At 35.8% G+C, this 23,962-nt stretch overlaps 1 protein-coding gene across 2 annotated transcripts in view; it reads left to right on the top strand.

The window, feature by feature from the left end:
- Positions 1–15,165, top strand: part of CRISPLD1 (cysteine rich secretory protein LCCL domain containing 1) — a 40,344-nt gene extending 25,179 nt beyond the window's left edge. Inside the window, exons 6-14 of one of the 2 annotated variants that reach the window (XM_018079284.2) lie at positions 809–988; positions 1,081–1,141; positions 1,264–1,330; positions 1,940–2,070; positions 4,754–4,797; positions 4,886–4,958; positions 7,074–7,149; positions 11,589–11,719; positions 13,589–15,165. In XM_018079284.2, coding sequence (XP_017934773.1) covers positions 809–988; positions 1,081–1,141; positions 1,264–1,330; positions 1,940–2,070; positions 4,754–4,797; positions 4,886–4,958; positions 7,074–7,149; positions 11,589–11,719; positions 13,589–13,640 — 815 coding nt within the window. In that variant the 3' untranslated portion in view covers positions 13,641–15,165. The remainder of the gene's footprint in view (positions 1–808; positions 989–1,080; positions 1,142–1,263; positions 1,331–1,939; positions 2,071–4,753; positions 4,798–4,885; positions 4,959–7,073; positions 7,150–11,588; positions 11,720–13,588) is intronic. The other variant, XM_018079278.2, reaches the window with a different exon arrangement.
- The last annotated feature ends 8,797 nt before the right edge of the window (positions 15,166–23,962 follow it).

The raw sequence follows: 23,962 nt of genomic DNA, 5'->3' as shown, positions 1-23,962 counted from the left end.
CTATTTATGCCTTTCTGTAATTACAGTGGAAGTCTATGCAGTCATTTGTTTATAGGGAAACATTATCTCAATGACATAGTCATGTGCTATATGAAAAATCAAGAACAAAACTAAAAGACATTAGAAATTAAAATGTAGGCTAGGATGATTATTAACTTCTTAAAATTTTTGGAATGCTATTCATATTTTATAGCATTGAAACACAACATATTATGAAGCTGCTACTTCTTTTTGCTTTACTCTGTGTATGAGTAATTTAGCAATTTTTCTTAATAACTTTTGAGATCTCATATGGACCATATGAAAGTGCATAAACGTGCCCAAATACCTTCCTTATAGTTCTTGTCTAAGTAAGAAATGTACATTCAGTTATAAGTATTTCAAAATTATTTTCATTGTGTATGAATAGAAGGGCCTCATTTTCAGGTGTATTTTATTATGAAATAAGCTTCTTTAACTGCATATCATCTGTGAATTTGGTAAAATTCATGTATAACTGAGATCATCTTTGTTCTATTGGTTTTCTGATGGCATAAAGGTACTAAAACAGGAGCATTTTCATACTTAAATTGTGCTGCATGTGCTAGAAAAAAAAAATCTTTGCTCAGTATCACAAACATACTTGAGATGTTTTTATTAATCTTGTGTTCTTTATCTTATGAAATAGTGAGAAGTCTTTCTTGCTTTCATTTTTCCACCATTTTATGAGAACAAAGTCATTTTACTGAAACACAGTGAGGGATTTACATTCCACACTGATTTTTTTTTCTTCTGAGAGATTATTTTTTTTGCCCATTTTCTGAAACAGAGGATTCAGAAAGACCTTATTCTCCCCATGAGCCAGAAGAGGAAACCAACGAGATTGAACGTCAACGATCCAAAGCCCAGGATGCAACAGTGCAAAGCCGGCCAAGAACACATTCACCTTCGGCCTCCACAGGCACTGATGACAGTGAGAAAAATGAAGTAATAAGCACGCAGCAAATGTGTAAGGAATTTACCTGATTTGCAAGTGGTCAACAAAATTAAATTGTATAGTGTGAAATTCACTGCAGTGAATTTGCTTTTTGCTTGTTTTAGCTCAGATTGTCTCATGTGAAGTAAGGCTAAGAGATCAGTGCAAAGGAACAACTTGCAATAGGTATGGTAAATTTTACAGTTGTCATTTTGAGATTCTGAAAGGCTGTATTTGTACATGAGCTGGAATATTTTCCCTTTTTGTAATCCCAGGATTTAAGACCAAGTTGTATTTTATTCTCTTAGGTATGAATGTCCTGCTGGCTGTTTGGATAGCAAAGCCAAAGTTATTGGAAGTGTACATTATGAAATGGTAAATAAATATTTTTAAATTAGATTTTGTACCAGTAGAGTGTTTAATGAAATGTCTTTTCTGTTGGAATACTAGTTAAAATCGTATTAAGAATGCATTTTGAGTATATCAACATTCACCAAAAATAAAAGCTAACACCAAATGTTTAAGATAGCATCAGATGACCTAAATTTGCATCTGCTATTCTGCATGTACTGTCCAAATATGCTTCATACTTACGCATACACAGAAGTAGAATTTTTATGTCCACTTGTTTGAATGTAAATATGTGAAGGTGCGATTAAAGGAAAAGTACAGCAATTTGTGGGTACACTTGTATAAATTGTTTCAATAAGGTAGGCCTACTTGTGAAACCTTAATGCTAGCTGAAAGTATAGCGTTTACTCTGTAGGTCTGGAAAACAATATAAGAAATAACTACTGTGAACAAGTATAATGTAAATAAGAACAGTTTATCTCTAAGGCAAAGTGGTGTTTTATTTGTGTGAAATAATACCTACATAGACCATGCCAAACCTAATAGACTCTCTACCAAGGTTTTAATGACGCATTGTAATTGAAACCTTATTATTGTCTGACATGAAACTGCTTTTCTTGCTCTGTTTTTCAGCAATCCAGTATTTGTAAAGCTGCCATACATTATGGCATCCTAGACAATGAAGGTGGTTGGGTTGATGTCACTAGGCAAGGGAGGAAAAACTACTTTATCAAGTCTTACAGAAATGGCATTCAGTCAATTGGGTAAGTTTTCTTAAAATATATGGAAAGGTTTTCACATGTTTATTTGTAGTTCCTACAAGATATATCACAGTAAAATATTTTTCTCATACTTTTTGTCATAAAGAATATGAAAATACTGTAGAAAGGCACATGGATATGGAGTTATTGTGTCCATTCTGAAACTTTAGCCAGTGTTTAATGGTGGACAGAAAAGTGACACAATTATGATGTGAAAGAAGGCAGATTGTTTTACATGTTTTGAACAAAGCTAGTATTATTTCCAAAGTTGGACCATGGACAGAGCAATCTATGACAGTTAAGAAAGCAATAATCTTACAAGGTTTTTTCTGTAAGTGACCCTCTTGTAGTGTACATATGAAGAATATGAACCAAGTAGAAAATACACCTCTTCCTATATGTTTGATGATTTCATCACACTTCCACAATTTCTGAGAAATTTTCTGAGAAAATCCAGAAAAGCAGTGCACAGAAGGGGAGAATACTTGCTGTTTCTTATGTAATTATCCAATGATAGGGAAACATCAGTATTAGCATATTTAAATCTAAGATACTATTAATATTTGCAAATTACACTTCAATATATATAGTAATGTGTTCTTCAGAGCTGTACATTTCTGTCCTTATTTTTATCTATAATTAGTATATATGTAATAGTAGTATGTGTGGAACAGTTAATGTAGGAGTGACATTGAACTGAAAGAAAATAGAATTTTGCTGAGTGATGTGTTTGGCTCAGGTGTAAACCCAAGGGTAAGGAGGTAGGTGATCATCAGAGACTGTACGTACACTCTGTGCTGTGCACCTGTGATAGTTTCTCTTTTCAACAGATCAGTCTAATCCGGCATAGAGAAGAACACTTACCTGTGTCATGGGTTTAACCTGTAGCTGGGTTTTAGTAGTGGGGGGAACTATAGGGTGGCTTCTGTTAGAAGCTGCTAGAAACTTTCACTGTCCTATGAAAAGCCAATGGTAGTCAGTCCTATGAGAAGCCAATAGTAGACTAAATTTAATGACCTATAATTTGGTCTACCTGGGTAGCACTTAAGGCATTGATATCAATCTGTTTCTTTGGATCATCTGGTGACCTGACTGTGGTTTCAGTTACCCACCTAAAAATGAAGATACAGACAAATATTTCTTTTTTTACGTGCTTTGAGACAATGAGACAAGTAACTCTGGATTATACCAATCCTAACATATTAGGAGCAAGTCTAAGAGTAGATAAACTGTAAAACAATCTTTTAAACTAGAAGCAATTGATTTTCCATCAGTTGAAATCTCTGTGTTTCTGTGCCATATGAGACAAAACTGTATGAGTGTCCAGCCTACCTGAGTGTATTTAGCACCTATCCTTTGAGAGTCAGAACTCAGAGCAAGGTATTAACACTTGGTTTTGTTGGCTATGGGATAAATAAAGATTATTTACCAAAGTTTCAAACCTTCCAAAGGCCCATCGATAAAGCAGGGGATACCTTGCAGCTACCTGACTCTTACCAGTGTCTCTATATGGAGCCTTGCATAAACTACATATCCATTCAATGAAAAGATGACATAAAGTGGATCTCACCTCTATTGTCTATTGCAAACCAGAATAGGCAATACAGAAAAGGGACTGTCAGTGCAGCATACAGCAAACTTCCTAATCTTCAGCTCCTCTGATTTCTAATCAGGATTGCTAATAAAGATGTTTTTTCAGCTGTTGGATTTTCTTAGTATAGGATGCTGTTCTAATATCTCAACAACAAATAATCAACGAAAGAGTACAGTGAACTATACCCCCATCAGTGTTTGCAATGCTAGGGCAACAGAAGTATGAACTACCTCAGTGAAAACAATGTGAAATTGATGGGCCATACAACTAAATAAACCAATGCAGGCAAACAGTGGAGTCCCCAGGAGCAATTTGTTCCAAAGGGGAATAGGGAATCATTTCCTTGGTTTGTTTTTTTTTTAATAATAAATAGCTATATGGGTGCCAAAAACATCATCAGTTTCTGTGTTACAGATGAAAAATATCAGAATCAAAGGTGTATCCAAGGAGTAAAAGAGGAGGAAAACAGAATATAAGAGGAGTAGAATAGAAATGCTCATCAATTTGGAATGAAACAACATAATCTATATACCTGACTCTTTATAACAACAGGAAACGAATGCATCTGGGTACCATATAATTACTGAGAAAAAATGACTGTTACATTTATACTGGGTTTTCAGTGTGATACTGTTGATAACAGATCCAAAAATAAAATTTAATTAAATGTTTCAGAAAGTCTGTGAGGAGAAACTCTTTTCAGAGTTGGAGTTGTTTATAGGAATGAATCTTGAGCAGAAAGTGAATGATCTCTTCTGGTAGATGAATGCTTCTGAGCAACCACATGCTACATTTTGAGGGACAAATATATTGCATGGTTTGTTCCTAGCAGACTACTCTCTTAGCAAATTAAACTACTGAAAGAGTTTAACATGCATTCTTTTTTTTTCAGATGGATTCAGTGGGAGTACAAAATAAATGTGTCATTGCAATAAATAGATTCACAACTGGGCGGGGGGGGTGCAGTGAGTAAAAAGTGATTTGGGACAGTGTCTTGAGTTAATTTCTATATTCTCTAATAAAAATACTTCTAGCTAAAAGAAATCACTGAAATATATTATTTACTGACAATTTCTGTTATTTCTTCTTCAGAAAATACCAGTCAGCTAATTCCTTCACTGTCTCTAAAGTAACAGGTTAGTATTAATTTCTTATAAACTCAGTACTACTTTATGATTTTTCTAAATAGCACATATTTATTTGTTTCTGTTTTACTTTCTTCAGTTCAGGCTATTACCTGTGAAACAACAGTGGAACAACTCTGTCCATTTCAAAAACCAGCCTCACACTGTCCAAGGTAAAATTATTAAAATTTTATTAGTTTAAAGTGCTGCAAATATTTCTATCAGTTCCTAATTATCCTAAGTTGTCATTGATCAAAGATGTCAACAGTAGCTGTGAAAATGAAGTCAGAAATGTTTAACTGATACTTAAATCTTTGGTCTCAGTAGAAAGCCAGGTAAGTAAAGATGATCTGCAGGTTTTTTCAATGGGAGAATCTCTTTTTCTTTTGCCCATGAGGATCCTGTTGCTAATCTTAGTGAAATTGTTAGGCTAAAGACTGTGAATAATTCTTCATTATCCAGTATTATTTCTATGCACCTTGGGCAAAGTACACTTTATTTCAATTTATTTACCTGTAAAACAGATACAATAGAAGGATACAATACAGATATTTATTGCAGAACTTACCGATTTGTTTGGGAGTTCTGTAGGAACTGGATTGAAAAAAAAAGTTGAAATATATATGGTTAAATAAGGTGTGGTCTGCAGGTCAGTAAACAGCTTTAAATATTTGTTCCATTTCTTTGAAGACTGTGTTTTAACTCTTCGAAAGAAGCTGTGCTGCAATATTTTGATGAACGAATTTGGTAACAGTTCTTAAAACCATAGATGAGTCAAAGGTAAATACACTGTAGCATGATTTACCACAAACTAAGCTGGAGATATCCACAGGATTACTTTCATAGCAATCCTACAGCCAATACAGGAAGCAAGTACAAAGCCAGAACTGCTAGAAAAACATCCCTTCATGTAGCACTTGGGTCCATGGACTTGTTTGGTGTTTGGCTATGGCTCCTGGCTCTCTAGCTGGAAGATGTGGAGAACTAAACTAAGGAGTGGAACACAGGAATGGATAGATACAATTTCATACTTGTATATTTTTCTTTTTTTATTCATTATTAAAAGCTAAAATTAACTTCATTAAGAGAAAAATAGGGTCTGTCTTAAGGAAAATTAAAAAATAAAAATAAGGTTAAAAATGGTTTAATTCTGATACATCAACTTAAGGAACTTCACAACAGCAGTGATTCATTCGAGATTCTGTGCATGCTCTTAATTCTGAAAATATAGTCTCAGGAAATACAAGCAGTAATCAGCTATGGCATTGATTACACAAGCTTACTTTTCCCTTTTGTACCCTAATCATAAATCATCAGCTCTTCAACAGCCCTCCTTTGAGATCTTGCTTCCTTCTAACAAAAGCAGCTTTCTTGACTGCTTTAATTACCCATCTGGTAAGACTCTAGCATGCCTAGGTGATGTGGTGTGCCAAACATCCATGGAGCCTTGATAGCATCCTAGAGAAGAACACTTGCCCAGGGCTGCCCCGTGTAGGGGCCAAAGTGTTTAGGGCATGACCCATTTTTAAAATTAAATAGTTCAGAGTAGAAATTGAGTTGACTGTCAGTTCTTGCTTGTAGCATATCACAATTAACAAATAAGATGCTTGACACCTTCTGTACTACAGTTAGCTTCCCATATGATTTTCATGTGCATTTTGAAACTATAGCAGCCATGAATCACTGAGAAAGTTTTCCTCAAAGGTCAACAAAATGCAGTTAATAAAGATGGTCTTTGTTTTTGTAGTCTTCTGATCTCCTAGAATCAGGTAGGAATCTCATTACTTTACGAAGTTTTTCATTTTAGCTATGGATGCCAGTGCTCACCTTCATTATAAGTTGCTAGCTTGGCTTACATCACCAGGTCATCAGCATCAAAGCAGATCCTCACTCAGATCTGCCTCCTCTGTGAAGGTATTTGACTGTACAGTTTGTAAAGGATGCTGTAGAATCAGATAAATTACAGAAGAGTGAACAACCTCTCTTCTCGCTGGCTTTTCTACTAACCTTATGTATGTTGGACAAGAACACCATCTGCTTATCAAAAGGGAAGAAGACCAGACTTGTTAAAGTGTAATTTTAAGCACTTCATTATGAACCTCAAATCAGCAATGCTTTTCACCTGTATGGTCAAAGCCTCAAAAACTGACAGCATTTTAAGAGCAGTATAGACCCATATATATGCATTATGAACTTGATTTATACTCAATAATGCTGACAATGAACATGATATAGTAATCCTCTGATACTCATTCCTGACTGTGTGTGGTTTGTTTTTGATCTTTCAGGGTGTATTGTCCTCACAACTGTATGCAGGCAAATCCACACTACGCTCGTGTCATTGGTACACGAATTTATTCTGATGTAAGTATAGGGATTTACATTACATTATATAATGAAATATAAAATCCTATGAAAAGTTATAAGGTAAAGATAACAAGATAGAGCATAGATACAGTTTTCCTGCATATGCTTATTTTTCAGAGTCTTTTCAAAGTTCTTTTTCAGAGACTCCCATTTAAGTTAGCAGTACTCAGCTGCTGAAGATATGGAAAGTTATTTGAAAACCCATTATAGGCTTCAGTAGTCTCTGGACCCAAATTTTCAGTTTTTTAATGAAAATTCCCACTGATTTGTTCAATATTAGCAGTGTATACTCATTTAAACCCCTGCACTTTAGATCCTGATGCACCCATAACTTCTGTCAGATAATACTAACAAAAAAAACTACTCTTAAAATAAATGTCCACAGTCTCATTATTTTGGATATTTCTTATTTGTGTGGATAGCAAAATATTTGCAGCAGATTTTTAATATGTTTGTGTAAAGTATCTCACACTGTCATATTTTAACATTTTTTTGTCATTCTGTTTCCTAATCAAGTTTTTTTCCCTACAACATGTTGAGTTCTCAGGTCGGTAGAAAGAATGAAAAGAGGGTTCTATTTTATGCCCCTCCTTTGTCATCTCTCTATGGAGAACCTAGGATGTAGTGGCAGAGAAAGCAGATCACATTTTTGCCAGTTTTAACTGAAAATGTAGTCTCTGCAATTATGTTTTAACTATCTTATAGTGTGAAAATAATATGCGAATATTTGGTCATCATTATTTTGAAACTAAGTAATGTCCATTAGATTACCTGAGTATCTTGTCCTGAAAAACTCTTATCCATAAGCAGTGTCACAGATGTGAGTAGTACTTCTAATTTAAGAAGGATTTGTGCACTGGATCCTTAATGTGTGTGAGAGAGGCAGTGAAAACAGATTCAATGCAAGTCCATTTTGTGGAAGATGATTTTCTTTCAGTACTGTGGTTGCAATCTAGAAAAGACTTTGTTGTAGGAGAAAGAAGACATGCTTTTGTTTGACTTAGAGAGGAGAACAGCCCAGAATATATATTTTCTTTGTCTGGAGAAGCCCCAGGTGACTTTAATTAGTATTATAGAGTTATACTTTAAAATTTATTTTAGATGTACTATTTCATTATTCATCTCCATTGTATAGAAATGTGTGCAGCCATAGTGCTTTTAGGAAAAAATGGACATAAATACAGGTAAGAAACCAGAGATGGAAGTCTTCTTATCAACTTCAAATGCTGTCAGGGTAGATATTTACACTGAAGGTGCTGTTTTAGATTATGTTTATAGTAGTTTCTAGTACATACAGTATAGTGGTAAAGGAGATAAATAGACATCTGCAGGGCAGAGTTCATTTGACTTTTTTGGAATGTCTACCTTACTATGAGATGAATTGCCAAATAGAGATGTCTGTTCTTCTCCATTTCCTACAGAAGGGTCCTGGGGCATCTAGCTCAAATGTAGAAGGATGTATTTGTACAGGTGTTCCCATTGATGATATCAGTATTATACAGTTTTCTACAATGTTCTTTTTTTGCTAACATTTATTTTAAAACTAAGATACTTTTTTATTGATATTTTCACTAATACAGTTGGGTATTATATGCATTACAATATATTACTGAACTAGCTTCAGGTGAAGTATTTCTAGAGAATAACCTGTTTAACAAGTGTGCCCTCTTTTACAGTTTTTCATGTATTCACAGAGAGATTTCTTCACAGATAGAGAGAATTCATTCACCCACTTGTCATAGCAAATGTATTTGAAATTGCAGTCCATGATCTACTTGGCTGATTCCACAAAATAGATGGAGTTTTTGTGAAGTTCATGCAAATTCATAAATATGTATGTGGATGTATGCATATATGCACATGACTATTTATTTGCCTTACTGCTTAGGCCTCTTGCATTGAATAAAGGAACAGGATTTTGCAAAGATAGTAAAAAAAAAAGCAAATAATATTAATGGATGTCACTAATGCAAAAAGATACATTTACAAAATCATTTGTATGGTATTGAGAATCTAGTTAAACCTTTCCTTTTCTGGCTTTGGTCTGATAAGACATTTATTCTTAAACTCATTTCATATTTTATGGTGACTTCTTTTCCTCTCTATTCCTGGGAAGATTTGTTCTCTGGTTTATCAGTAGTGCCCCACAGAATTTTTACCCTTTTTTTTTTCTTTTTCATTTTAACCTTTAGCCTCTTTGTCTGTAACTCCCACAGTATCAGTAAATAAGGGATGGCTATAGTAGTAACAGTAAGGCATGTGTTGGTGTTCAGGATATAACAAAAGTCTTGAAACCTTGGGAGGAGGAAAAGTACAAAGTAGTTTAATTGGCATCCCTCATGGCATGTTCACAGCCAGCAGTGTGGAAAAAAACCCTAAAGCATCTTTGCAAAAGAGAGTTTTCATAAACAATGTCAGATCTTTACTCCTTTAAATATTGTAACGTTAAAAGACAAACTACATAACAGTGAAACCGGCGAGTCCTGTGCTTGGAATGAGAGTAGGAAAATCATTGCTATTTTAAATTCCTGATTTTATATACAATTGAGATTGCAAAATAGCTACGGTAAAGATTTAAATTACACTAGTTATAACTGGAAGAAATACAAGTTTTGTTTAAATAGTGGTTTGTTTGACCAGCTATTGATATTTATATTGGCTAAGTTTTTTAAGGTTGCTTATGGAGAGATCTATTGCATTGAAGACTTCTTCCACAAAAAAACTTGTCTCTAAGTGGAGATTTACTGTAGCTGGACCTGCACTTTGCTGTGCTATGTGTTGAAGATTGGGGCCTACCATCTGGAGTATCTAAGAAGTTCCATTCTTCTAGCAATTTTTAAAATGCTGAAAGAGTATTAGAGGACTACAAGTTTAAATCAATTATTTAAATTAACGTTATCAAGATTGTCACTGAGGAATCCTTCTGTGGGTATTATTTATGCTTCATGAGAGGAATGTGTGACCAGAGAATGTAGGTTTCAAGCAGATATAAGTGCTGGTAACTTCACAGAGAATTTTCATTGAATCATAGAATACCAGGTTGGAAGAGACCCTAAGGATCATCTACTCCAACCTTTCCTGACAAAACATGGTTTAGACAAAATGGCCTAGGATCTTGTCTTAAAAGTGTCCAGTGCTGGGGAATCCACCAATTCCATGGGAAGATTATTCCAAAGGTTGATTGTTGTCATTATGAAAAATTTTCATTATGTGTGCAATTGAAATCTCCACAAGAGTAGCTTGTACCCATCACTCCTCATTTTTTCCATATGACTTATGTAAAAAGGGAACCACCCTTTAAATACTAAAACATGATGATGAAGTCTCCCCTAAGCCTTCTTTTCTCAAGGCTGAACAAACCCAGTTCTCACAGCCTTTCCTTATATGACAGCCTCCCCAGTCCTTTAGTTGTCTTTGTGGCTCTTCTTTGGACCCTTTCCAACCTTTCCACATCTCTTTTATAGCAGGAACAAGTGATGTGGCCTGGCAAGCACTGAGTAGAGTGGGATAATGATTTCTTTATCTCTCCTGGTGGTGCCCTTGCTGATGCAACCCAGCATCCTGTTTGGTATCTCTTGTTTCTCTTTGCTGCAGTGGCACACTGTTTACTCATACTGAACTTGTGGTTCACCAGGACCCCCAGGTCCTTTTCCTTAGAGCTGCTCCCCAGCTGGGTTGATCCCTGCATGTGCTGCACTCCTGGATTATGTATGTGCACTCCAGGTGCAAGGCCTTGTCTTTGTTGAACTTCATAAGGTTCTTGTTAGTCCACTCTTCAAGCCTATCCAAGTCTTCCTGCAGGGTTGCTCTCTTCTCTGAAGTGTCTGCTTTCCCATTTAGTTTGGTATCATCGGCAAACTTCATCAGGTAGACTTGATCCTATCATTGAGTTCACTTATGAAGATATTAAACAGCGTTTGGGCCAATATCAATCCCCAGAGGCCCCACTTGTGACAGGTTACCACACTGAAAAGAAGCTATTTGCCACCACTCTGGGTGCCACCTGTCAGCCAGTTCCCCACCACTGCACAGACCCATTGCTAGACCATATCACTGTTTCTCCATGACGAGGGTGGGAAACCATATCAAAAGTCTTGGAGGAATCAGCTAGACAATTCCCCCTCTGTTGTTGAAGGCTGATAGGTTCTTTTTGAAAGACTGAAGAATTCAAACATGTTCCTGATCTTTGAACTGAAATAGCTTGAAAGAAATTATTTTGGCGTCATACTGAAGAGGATCTTTGAAGAGACAGTGTCTTTATTCCTATAAATTGACCTAATTCTTATGAAACTGATTTAAATACTGTAAGATTAATAAAATTAGTCATGCAATAATTATTTTATGTTTCCTAAACTTGGTTTAAATGTTATTTGTTTTCTTCTAAACAATCACAAAATAAAAGGATGAAAACTAATCTTTCCCGCATTCTCTCATAGGTATCCAGCATCTGCAGAGCAGCACTACACGCTGGTGTGGTCCGCAACCAGGGCGGTTATGTTGATGTTATGCCAGTAGACAAAAGAAAGGTGTATGTTGCTTCCTTTCAAAATGGAATATATTCAGAAAGGTACAGAGCCCGTTTTCAAAGATTACACTTTACCCTTTGCCTCCATGAGATTTACAAAGTCTTGCATTGTGTCTGTTTGTATCTAGGGCAGTGCTAGAAACCAAACAAATAGGCCAAAATTGGTGATTTACAGAGCTTGTGTAACAGCTGTGGTGACTTTGGAGAAGCTGTGGTGGCAGAGCTGCCTGCCTCCTCTAAGCTCATAAAACATTACTCTGAAAACCTGTGTATGAAATAAAACCTCTTATTTGCTTTGCTGGTTCTGTTGCAACTAACACAATATTTGATAAGAAAATTACCTTTACTTTCTTAGGGAGGTTTTAAAAATTAACATTGATGATGCAGGTTCATTGGTTCCTGATGAACTGTTCATTAGTGATTTACATGGTATTGAACCAGTGATCCTGAATCATAAATAATATTCACAAACATTAAAATTCATGATCATTGAAACAGTTTTAATTTTTTTTTTTTTTTAATAGTTTGTTGTTAACAGTGTTTTTATGAAAGACCTGGAGAAACTGTGAAAGTTCATTTGGTTGTATTCAGTGTATTTTTGCATTATATGATGATAACACATGGCTGCATGTTGCAGATTAATTTTAATCTCTGAGAGAGTTCTTCAGGTTCTGAAGGAAGAAAGAGAAAAAAAAAATTGTACTACTTAAAAAAAAAATTGTACTACTCTTTTTGTCCTGTAAAGCCACTCTTTTATTCCTGTAAAGCTAAGAATGATTGTTTCCTAGACAGGCTGTAGTCTTTCAAAAAACTTTTTGCAGGGAAAAGATCTCCAAAAGTTTCTGTAGAGAACTTGGAAATAGGGAGATACAGGGTATTTTTTTTCTTATTTTTAATTTAGGGTAGAGGAATGTCTTCTCTCTTTCTCTCAAACTTTTCAACAAATCAGGAAGTTTGTAAAATACAGATTTTCTTTGCTTAGTAGATGACTTATTTTGCTCATTTTTTGACTTTCTCCATGACCATCTACTTCCTTTAGTAAGGGTACTTCCATCTCACTGAGTAGAGATGCAGCCAGGAAGAGTTTTGCAAAATTAATAATTGTTTATAATTTATATATAATATACATATTATATACTATGTATAAATGTAAATTTTAAAACTATGTATAGATATACATATATTTATGCATAAACCATCTTGGTAAAGTTTGGAAGGTTAGCATTTTGGAAAACAGTCCCCTGCAAGTTTTCTGTGAAGATGATGGATTGTAATGCTGTTGCAACCAGCCTGCTTGCTTGCTTTCACCTCCATTTCCCTTTCCTTCCCAAATATACCTCAGACAGGGTTTGCTAAAGAGAAAACAGTGGGACCATTAAATATGATGTACTAGTTCAGTTTATAAGACAAAGATATTTATTCTAACAAAATTTCATTGCAGTTGGATATTTTTTGTTTAATTTCCTTTGAAGCCAGATATTTATCCATTCAGAAAGCATTTGTTAGACATTAGTTCTTTATAGAAATCTATTCTTCATCATATAAGCTACTAACAAATAAGGGAACTCCTGGGTCTGCAAATTCTCTCCAAATGTAGTTGTTAGAATAGTGAGCATAAGATGCAGGCTTTCTCTTTCTTCTGAAAAATTTTTAGTATTTTGCTTCAGTAGAGCTTTATTCCTTAAACCAGGATCCCTCATCACAAAGGATTACTTGATTTTTTTAATGTTATTTTTTGAAATTTAGGTAGTTTTTATTTGTAGCAGTTTTGAAAAATCTTGGATAGTTAAAGTTAGGAGTTGTTACAAGAACTACTGCAGGATCCTAGAATTAACAATTAACAATTCAAAAACGTTGTCATTGGAGTGTTGTAGTCTTAAAAATAACATAATTGATGTATTTATGTTTCAGTTTACAGAATCCTCCAGGAAGCAAGGCATTCAGAGTATTTGCTGTTGTTTGAATCTAGCAAGTAAAATGTAAAACAGGCAAGTGAAACCAGAGCACTTGGAAAAGAGCAATACAGGCCGTTTCTTATAATTCCTAGAATTTGTATAAAGCTGTAACATTATTGTACAGAAGATGTATACTGCTTTCCACCAAAAAGTTTAAATTACATATATATCTTAATGAAAAAAAATCTGTAAAAATAAACATGGGAGAAAAATTCGTTTGAAAATCTATAATGATATATAACACTACTTTGAATCCTGTGTTAAATATTGCTATATTTTCTTAGCAGTTACTCTTATACAGTTAATTCAAAGCTCCTAAATGTTCTTTGTTTTCCTCATCTGAATATATTATTGTATGGTGCTTTATATATGCCACTAACAGTAACCTTTAAACTATATCATAGGGAGGTCTGAGTTTTTATTTTCAATGTACAGAAAAGAAGCCATCCCAATATTCTGATAAAATAAATCATGCCTTAAAGTAAAATAAAAACATATATAACTTCTGGCTGATTTACAGTAGCATTAGCCATGCAAGCATAGAAGAGCTAGATTGTTCTCAATTTCACACTAATCATAGGAAGTTCAAATACCTATTTTGAAATAAAATGGAAGACATAAAATATGGCAAGCCCTGGGTCACATTAGCATGTTTTCCTCTAAAAAAATATTTCTAAGAGACATTCATCTCTATTATTTCTTAAATAGGTTGATAAAATATTTATTGGATGCTGCTAAGCTCTTTAATTCAAATAAGCAATTCATTATGGCCCAATCTTTCACAAATATTCCACTGTCTTGGGATGGTTAAGTGAGAGACAGACATATATAATATTGAAGGATCTGATAAAATTTTTATATTGAGAAGTGTAGTAACCTGAAATTAAGGAATAAGCCTGCAGTTCTGCAATGCAGTTCTGCACATCCACATATATATTTTTGCCATGTCACTCCTTCAATTTACCTAAATTGGGTGTCAGAAAAAATGTAGACTTGTACACATACATAAACATTTGCAAGCTTGAGGCCTTGAGTTTTACATGTTGTCAATGTACTATACATTGATATGAGGGTAAATGTTCAAAAAAACCAAAGAAAATAGTAACAAAGGCTAACCTTGCTCCCCATGACCTGGCAAATATTCCTGCAGGCCAGGAAGTATAGTGGTATGAAGCCCAATGACAATTATGTCATTTGTTGCTTCACCATTTAAAAAAATTCATTTATGGTGAACAGCTTGGTGGATTAATTTTACCATATTATGGTATATAAAGAACATGTAGTGGTGTTACTATGTTTCTTTCTATGAAAAGTGTATTGGTGCTTTAAGACTGAAAAGCTGTTAAACCTTATTTTTGGTGTATTTTGTTTCTGTTTTTGAATTTCACTGCAACTTGTAAACTTATTCATACTCTTCATATTTCAGAATACGATATTCTGCCTTCTCTTTTGCTACATGTACTACCTCATGTAGTTAGGCAAGCTTTGTTAGGTTTTTTAATCTGTTTTGAATAAAAATAATTTACATTGTAAGACTAACTTTGACAGCTTTTATTTTTTAATTGTTTGTCCTGAATCAAGAGAAAAAACAACCACCCTAAATGTACTTATTTTTCTTTTTTTTTTTCCTGACCTAAACACTGCAAGTGTAGGACCAAGCAGCAGACATAGTCTGAGGTTCTAAAAGATGTAAAGGCAATTTAGACACAAAACTTTCACTAATTGCATCAGAAGTTTTGTGGATAAATCTTCTGCTCATTTTTTCAAGTTTTGACAAGGGTCAAATTGATGAGGGAGACAAAGAGTCTTTTATGTATAACCCCTTTTTCTTTGTGCAAGTGGTGGCCATTGAAAGAAGCTTTTATATAAATTTTGCAATACTGGCATTAACCATTTTTCAGGATTGAAACCAAAGTGCAATTAGACTTTGACTGTGCTGGATCTCCAAGTCAGTCAAAAGCTTGAGACAGATTTGCACCACCTTTTCTTAAAAGCACCAAAGCAGTAACACAGAAAAATCTTGCCATACCTGGAGTTGGGGTTATCAGAACATAAAATGCAGTAAGGCCACCTCTGAAGTTGAGGACACACAGAACTACTGAGGGAGACATTAAAAACAAAATGTTTTGACTGTAAATAGTGTCCCTTTCCACACAGGTGGTACGTTTCCTTGCAACCTGGCCTTGCCATTCAGCAGCTCTCCGTGTTCCCTGTCTGGCCTGTGATCCCCAGCAGTTGCCTCAGAACCCCATGGGCAGCCTGTGGGGTGCTGCAGAGCCTGGGCAGTGAGGTAGCTCCCTGCCCTGCGGAATAGGCAGCGGGGTCATCCCTTCCTGTGGGCAGTGCAGAGCCTGCGGTAAGGAAAAGAACAAGACAGTCACACCTTTAGCCATAACCACAACTTCTTCACTTTGGGTGGATGGGTGAATGGAGTCCTATGTGGAAACACTGTTGCCACTCCAAATTTCTGCTTTTTTCCTCCATTTGTTCCTTGTCCCTTTTTTTGTTCTATGTATCTTTGCTTCCTTTTCTCTCTTATCTGTAAAATCCAACCTACATTTGCTGTGCAAGGGGGCAGGGGTGGACCCTTGGGGCCATAACAGTAAAGTCAGAGCTTTGTGGGAGGAGAAGGGGGGCTACTTCTAGCATATGTGGATAGTTACACTGTGACCGAATCTACTAACCAATACAGTGACAAGAAGAAAGGGAGGTGAGTAACTCTTTCTCTTCACATCTTCTGTGGCACAATTTTTTGGAGTTCTGTTGCTTTTCTACATGCAATGAGTATCCTAATGCAAATATTCCAGCTACTGTTGGCTTTTTGAGAAATTTTCTTCTGTATTTACTGCAAGTAATAAGTCAATGAGTAGACATTTCCAGACAGTTGTAGAGTGGGAGCTGCAGACTGGTATTTCTGTCTGCACCAAAAGCAACTGTATGCTGGATGGTTACAGCTGATTCATAGAAAGCCCAAAGGAGTAACTTGCAGTATCAGAAAACTTCTTTAGCCTAATGAAAAAAAACATAGAAGAAGATCAACTTTTAAATTCTGCAGAATTGTTTGGTTAATTGAGCAGTTACAAATTGTGTTCTCAACTCGAAATAAAAGAAAGGGATAATCAATACAAGAGTAAAGCTTAATTAATACTATTTATAATATTTAGCTTGCCTCCCAGGAAAGACCTAGAAGTAGCTGACAAGAATTAATACAACTGATACATAATAAAAAGCTGTTTTATTACATTGCTATTTGCCAGTTATAATTTTGAAAGGGCTAAAATGCCAAGGAGTTGCTTGTAATTATTTGGAGAGGAGTCAAATGTTTGTCAAGCATAGATCACTTGCCTGGTGAGATTTTAAGTAAGGACCAATTGAGGCATTCCCCTGCTATGCTGCATCCCTTCCAGCTGAAGTAGCTAATTTCATAATTAGTTAGTGTTAGTGTGGAAGAAAGTGGTCAAACTCAGATAATCCTTTAACAGTTGTTCACTATTTTGATAGCTGTTTGAGGATTCTTTAGTTTTAGGGAACTTGGGACCCACCTTCATGTCAACAGACAGTTCATAGTACTAGCTGGACATAAACTAAGGAAACTAGGAAACATTTCCTAGACTTTGTGGATGCTGAGGAATTTTAAAGAGTTCACAGACATCCTTGTGTCTGATTTCTCCATAGGGGACAGTCTGATCTAGAAATTATACATAAAGTACTTTTGGAACCAAGCTTGAAACACGGATCGGGATAACCTGTTTGTGAGTTTACAGGATTTTAACTGAAGAAACAGTCAGTTTCGAGTTTTATGTAAATGTCAGTCAGCGGATTCTCAGTGGATTTGAAAAAGGGAAAGTAGCATCAGCTTTTTTTTGTGTGTATTGATAAGTATGTTCAGGAAAATGCATAGCCCTTTATGGCAGAGATGTAACCAAGTTACTCACATAAACAGTATCTTCTGTGTGGCAATTACTTTTGAAGTATGTTTTGAATTTGGCTTAAAAGTCAGATAACCCAGCTTCCTGTGAATACACAAGGGAAGGTTTATTTCCTGCAATTTCTGTAGTCATACAAAGGGTAAGATTTAGAAACATAAATATTTGGAAGTTACAAAGATTATTCATACAGTGCAATATTCTGTTTGGAAATGTATATAAATACTGTATGAAATACTGTACTGTCAGACTTCTATGACTTAAGGCTTTTTATAGCATCTGTGGAACTCTAGGGAGTTATACAAGGAATGAAAAGCCTGAAGATTTTTGTTTCATTCATTGTATAACATGTATCTTACAGAGCTTTAGATATACAAATGACAGCACACTTTAGTATTTAAAAAATTGCATATGATTTTATAAAAATATACATTTTGCATATGGTAAAAGAAACCATCCTATCAGCCCTAACCTTAGTCTGTCTTGCTGACAGGAATAAATGATGGAAATAGTATTTTATGTATGGTCATTATTTATATTTTTATTGTTAATAAAAGAGAAGTCATTGTTGTGACTAGTAAAAATACAATAAAATGTGATTCCTGCTCCGTGTTAACATAGGGTGATAATGTGATACCTGAAGTTTGCCATCAGTTTGTTCAGTGATCTGTGTTAAATTTCTTGTTCCTCTTAGCCTGTTTGCTAGGAGACAGATGCCTACATCATAAGACCATCATAGTGTTTTGGAAAAAATACTACTAATAAGTGTTAGATATTCAGAAGCCAGCAAAGCCCCCTGGTCAGACCAACTTGATATAATAAGGCACAGGAAAATATGAGAGGCTGAAGGAGGAAAGTACAGAACATGCAACTGAAACATTCAGTCATGATGCTCCATGTCTTACTACCTGCATTGATTCCTGCAATAATTACCCCAGTTATTCAATTCAGTATCTGTCCCCAGTGCTGTATCCAATACTGGTATTGTCTTTACTGACAATGTCCAAAGGCTAGCAGCAAAGCTGTTGGTTAAGAACTGAGATACTCAGGCCAAACAACACTATGCCTTTTAATAGGCACGCAAAAGACTTCAGTTGCCAATAGCAGTAACTCATGGGCTTTTAAATTTCCAAATTTCATTTAAAGCATAAACATTATAACAATATTAGGAATAATCTCCTTGAACTTTATTTAATATGAAGTCTGCTTAACATGTTTAAAAAACTTTATTTGATGTGTTTTCAGTTATTTCTGAATTAATGATTTTATATGACAATATCCTTATTTGGAATATCATCTCAGAATACATATAAGAACTTGCATTAGTTTTGCTAATTTTGCAAGCTCAGAGACTCATAGGACTTTGTGGTAATGCTGATTATTTTTAGGATGCTCAAGAGACAGAAACTGCTAGGAGGTAGTAAGTCTTCCAAACTTAACCTACACAGTTTGAAAAACAAGTACTTCAGTTGCTTAATTATTCACTTAGGCTTGTTTATATGCAATGTAAATATCAAGCTAGCTCTGACTTCTTATAAATTGCTGCTACTGTACGTCCCAAAGATAAATTGGAAACAGTTGCTAAATAAATCTCCCTGTAGTCAGTACAATCTTCATTCCATATTTATCTATTGAAATCCATGTGTTTCTTGTTGGTGGTGGATGGGGTTTTTTCCTACTGAAAGATCATGTCTTCTGAATAAGTATTTCTTTTATTGTGTCAGAACAACTCCCAAGACCTTTGGGGCTGCAGGCTGCACTAAGCACAGAAACAGAGCAATCATTTTATGCAAAAGGACTTAGTCTCAGATTTTGGATTTAGCTCAGTTCAGTACACAAAGAAGTGTATTGTATGAGTTGATTTAGTGCTTACTGTACTGGAGGTGATAGTCCTACTCCAGCACAGCTATAATACTGAACCAGGGAATAGTTCTGTGAAATGCTCAGAGCTCCTCTCTTTTAACCAGTAAAAATTATGGGGTAAATTAGATCAGTTTACATTTTTAAATAAAAGGAATAACTAGACAGATGTATTTGGTGGCTTATTGATAAAAATGTGCCCTTCTGCCACTGACTGAGGGTTTATGCGTGTTATACCAAACATGTTCAATGATGTGCAGATTGTGCAGAAGCAGTGATTTTTTTGGGGGTTGGCAGTGATGTTAAAAAGATTGGTATTTGGATGCTTCTGCTCCAGCATCTTTTAAAGCAGTTTTCAGTAAATTACAAGACAGTTGTTTTGTAATATGTAAAGATCTGTCCTAGAAATAAGAAAGTCACACCTTGACTGAGATGCACGGTTGCATCTACTATACAATAAAAATACTGTTCTTTGATTTAGGACTTCTTTTCTGCTAATGCTTCAATTCAATTTGTAGTTTTCATTATAATTCCTGGAGAAGTACAATCCAATCAAAACACCTAAAGGTACTTGAGGAAAACAACCATCTCTACCATGATCTCTCAGAAGACATTCAGCTCTTATTTATCTCTCATCAATACAGCACCTAAACAGTAACTCAGTACCACTCCTATAATAATTGCAGTCTATGACTACCCATAAGGCTGAGATTCCAGCCTAGCTTCTTATTTAACATTAGTCAAAAGCATAGACAAAGTAATTTAACAAGAAAGGTGAGACAAATTTGCAGGTAAAAGCTAGAATAGCTGAGTTCTCAGAGAATATGAAAAATGCCTCTTAAGGAAAGCAGGCCACTTTGATGTATTAGGACATGAACCTACGTGCCTGTATCACATGATTAATGAGTAGAACTGGTAAATGCTGCTACAAAACAAAGAATAAATCTTAATAAAGATTGATCTCAATACTTTTAAGATGTTTACTATCCCAAATATGTAACCTTTAAGTAACATTTCAAAGCTCATTGTTTTTCCTTGGTTTGTAAAATTAAGCAAATGCTGAGGTCAGTCGGGCTGAGAATGAGAATTTTTCTGTAGTTTGACTGGTAGGGGGATAAGGTATACTGATACACAAAAATCTGATGCAAATTTTAACGTTCATTCACAAGCATCCAAACTCTTGTAAACAGTTTTCCAGTAGGTTTTAGTCTTTCTGCTAACAAATCACTTAAATGGATGTCCATTTGAGTTACATGTACCTGTTTTGTAGGACTTGGAGAAGAAACATGCAATTAGTTTTAGAAAATGTGTGTCTGAAGTTATTTAGTGATAGCTGTAAGGTGAAATAAGAAATATTCCTCATTGTATTTCAGAAACACATCTTTATGCCTTGAAACTGCTTATAACACAGCGTTACAGCTCTCAGCATTCTGTAATGAAGTATGGTGGAACTTGTGCCTTTAAGAACTGCTCTGAGAATCTGGTCAATCTATTCGGAAGGTCAAATTAATCAGAAAAGTATTCACTAAGACAGGATGAAGGGTGCTTCGTTTTATAATTTTGCTATAGCAAGTTTCCCAAATTGCTTAGATGAGTTAGCAAGAACATCTTAATGTCTTCTAAACTGAACAATCATCAAATTTTTCTTAATTTCTAAAGCTAGATATTTAAATTTGTACATATAAAGATACCAAGTCAGAATTTTATTTTGAATTATTTACAATAATGTAAAGCTGAATTTATATTCCTCTAGTCTGTTCAGCTCTAAGCTCTTCTCTTTACTTGTTCTTCCAATCTGTAGTTCACTGTGTTTCTCTATCAGTTCACTGGTCAGCAATACAGCAGTGTGTTAGGAGTGAAAAGCCAGAAAATATGCATTGGTAAAAAGTTACAAAAGGTGTAATAATTCATGGGTTATCCTCACAGTGCAAGGAAAGTAATCTACTCATGAGGAATGCAGTCTGTGTCTCCCAAAAGCCAGTGTAAAGGAAATAGCTTCTTTCAACCAACTGGTATGTAGGTTGAAAGACTTGTTATTCAGTAAAACTTCTGGGATTGACCCTGGAGTTACAAAAAGTATCTGCACAGTTGAAGTTGCTATCTAACTCTCATAATTCATGGTTAGTGACAGAAGTGACTGTGAAATAGAGGCAGTGTCTCTCCTCCCACCTAACCCAGCTGCTTTGTGTCTCAGCAAGAGCATAAATGCTTCTTTTCCTTCCTAGTCAAAGGTGGGAGTTACAAAGGAAAAGAAAATCTTGAGAGGATATCTGTGGTGATACTGTTCTGCACAGCAGGGCTGGAGGGATGGCAGACTCCTTGCAGGGCTCTGTCACTGGAAATGCTCATGGGAAATCACAGAGAGAGGAAGGAGAAAGGGAGGGAGTCCTACTGTACCATGAGCATGTACAAGGAAGCATGATAAAAAGGGCATCTTCGGTGCTGTAGTAATGCTGCCAATAGACAGTTTTTGTGCACTAGGAAATTTAGCAAACAGTATTATGAAACAATCTAGTTGTTTGTTGCTAAATATAATGCTGCAAATTCGATAAATAAGATCTTGGGTTATCTTTTCAGTTAAACTGGTGTAAGTCATTTAACAGAATAATCACACCAATATCTGTGATACTCCTAAAAAACTGGAGTAAGGATAACTTTTCCTAATTATATTAATACAGTTGTTAAAAATTTATGAAATGATTATAAAATTTTAGATATGTCAGTGTTTCAAATATTCTTAGTGGAAGAAGAGCCAGCCTTACCTGTTCTGAATAATGTTTTATGTTGATACTAGGTGCTTTAATATGAAAAGACCTTTAAAAAAAGGTAGCTAATCCATTTCACTGGGACATTCAAGTGTAGTGTGATCATTGAATCACAGAATAGGTGGGGTGGGAAGGTAGTCCTGGATGTTGTATGGTTCAACACCCCCTGCACAAGCAGGGACACCTAGAGCTGATGGCCCAGAACCATGTCTAGACAGTTTTTGACAATCTCCAAGAATGGAGACACCACAACCTCTCTGGGCAACCTGTGCCAGTGCTCGGTCATCCTCACAGTAAAAATGTGGTTCCTGATATTCAGAGGGAACCTCCTGTGTTTCAGTGTGTGCCCATTGACTCTGATCCTGGCACTGTGCACCACTGAAAAGAGCCTGTCCTATTTGCACCCTCCCTTCAGGTATTTATAGACATTGACAAGATCCTTCTGAACCTTCTCTTCTCCAGGCTGAACAGTCACAGCTTTCTTAGGCTTTCCTTATAGGAGAGATGCTTCAGTGCCTTAATCACCTTTATGGCCTCTTGTTGGACTCTCTTTAGTGTGTCTATGTCTCTCTATACTAAGGAGCCAAGAACTGAACCCAGCATTCCAAGTGGTCTCACCGGGGCTGAGTAGAGGGGCAGGATCACCTTCCTCCACCTGCTGGCAACACTCCTCCTGATGCAGCCCAGGACACCATTGATGATCTTTGCCACAAGGCCGCGTTGCTCGTTCACGTCCAACTTGGTGTTCACCCGGGCCCCCAGGTTCTTTTCTTCCAACTGGGTGTCCTTCAGCATATATTGGTGCACAGAGTTGTTCCACTTCAATTGCAGGACTTTGCACTCAACCTTGTTGAACTTGATGGGTTTCCTGTCAGCCCATTTCTCCAGTGTGTTGAGGCTGGATGAAAGCATGACCTTCTGGCACCTTAGCCACTCTTCCCAGTTGTGTGTCATTAGCAAACTTGCTGAGGGTGTGCTCTCCCCCTTCATCTAGGTCATTAATGAGGATGCTAAGCAGGCTTGGACCCAATACAGGCGCCTGGAGAACACTGCTAGTAACTGGGCTCCAAGTAGACTTTGTGCCACTGATCATAACACTCTGGATGCCACTATTCTTCCAGTTTTTAATCTACCTCACTGTCTGCTCATCAAGGCCATAATTCACTAAGCTTATCTGTGAGGATCTTAAGGGAGACAATGTTGATCTATTGACAGAAAATATCCTCTTTATGCCTTGCCTCTAGTGCTTTTTACTAGTCTGCAATTAATCTGCTCAAGTAGTGGCTGCGGGATCAGGAAATTTAATGCCAGTATTAGTAGGGATTAGTTGATGCTTTTCATTCTTTAGGTGGGGGCAGTCTACAGCCACTGACAAGCACTGCTCTTGATGTTACATATATATATATATGTGTATATTTATATATATGTGTATTCTGTAATTCTGTAATATATATATTAATATATACATATTTTCATACTCTCCGTAAGAAAACTCCTTTCATTTGTCATATGACTCTTCAAGCTGAATGTATGTCTGTGGCCTTCAACTAGCTCAAAACAGTGTCCCAAATTTCCACTGTCAGGAGCCCAAAATAACCTCAGAACATGTCCTTTACAGAATGGGGCAGTCTGCTGAAAGTGATGGCCAGTTTTGCTATTTCAGATGGCTGTTACTCAGTCTTGTAGTTACTGGCAGACATGTTCAAACATTGTCTCAGAATGTTCATACCTAGTGCATCAGCTAAAGTCTCAACTCAGAAAGTGGGAAGCATAAAAATA

Source organism: Manacus vitellinus, unplaced genomic scaffold (genome assembly GCF_001715985.3).
Source record: "Manacus vitellinus isolate BGI_N305 unplaced genomic scaffold, ASM171598v3 scaffold_1_pilon, whole genome shotgun sequence".
Lineage (NCBI taxonomy): Eukaryota > Metazoa > Chordata > Aves > Passeriformes > Pipridae > Manacus > Manacus vitellinus.
Note: the sequence above shows the minus strand (reverse complement) of the source record. Positions and strands in the feature narration are given on the sequence as shown.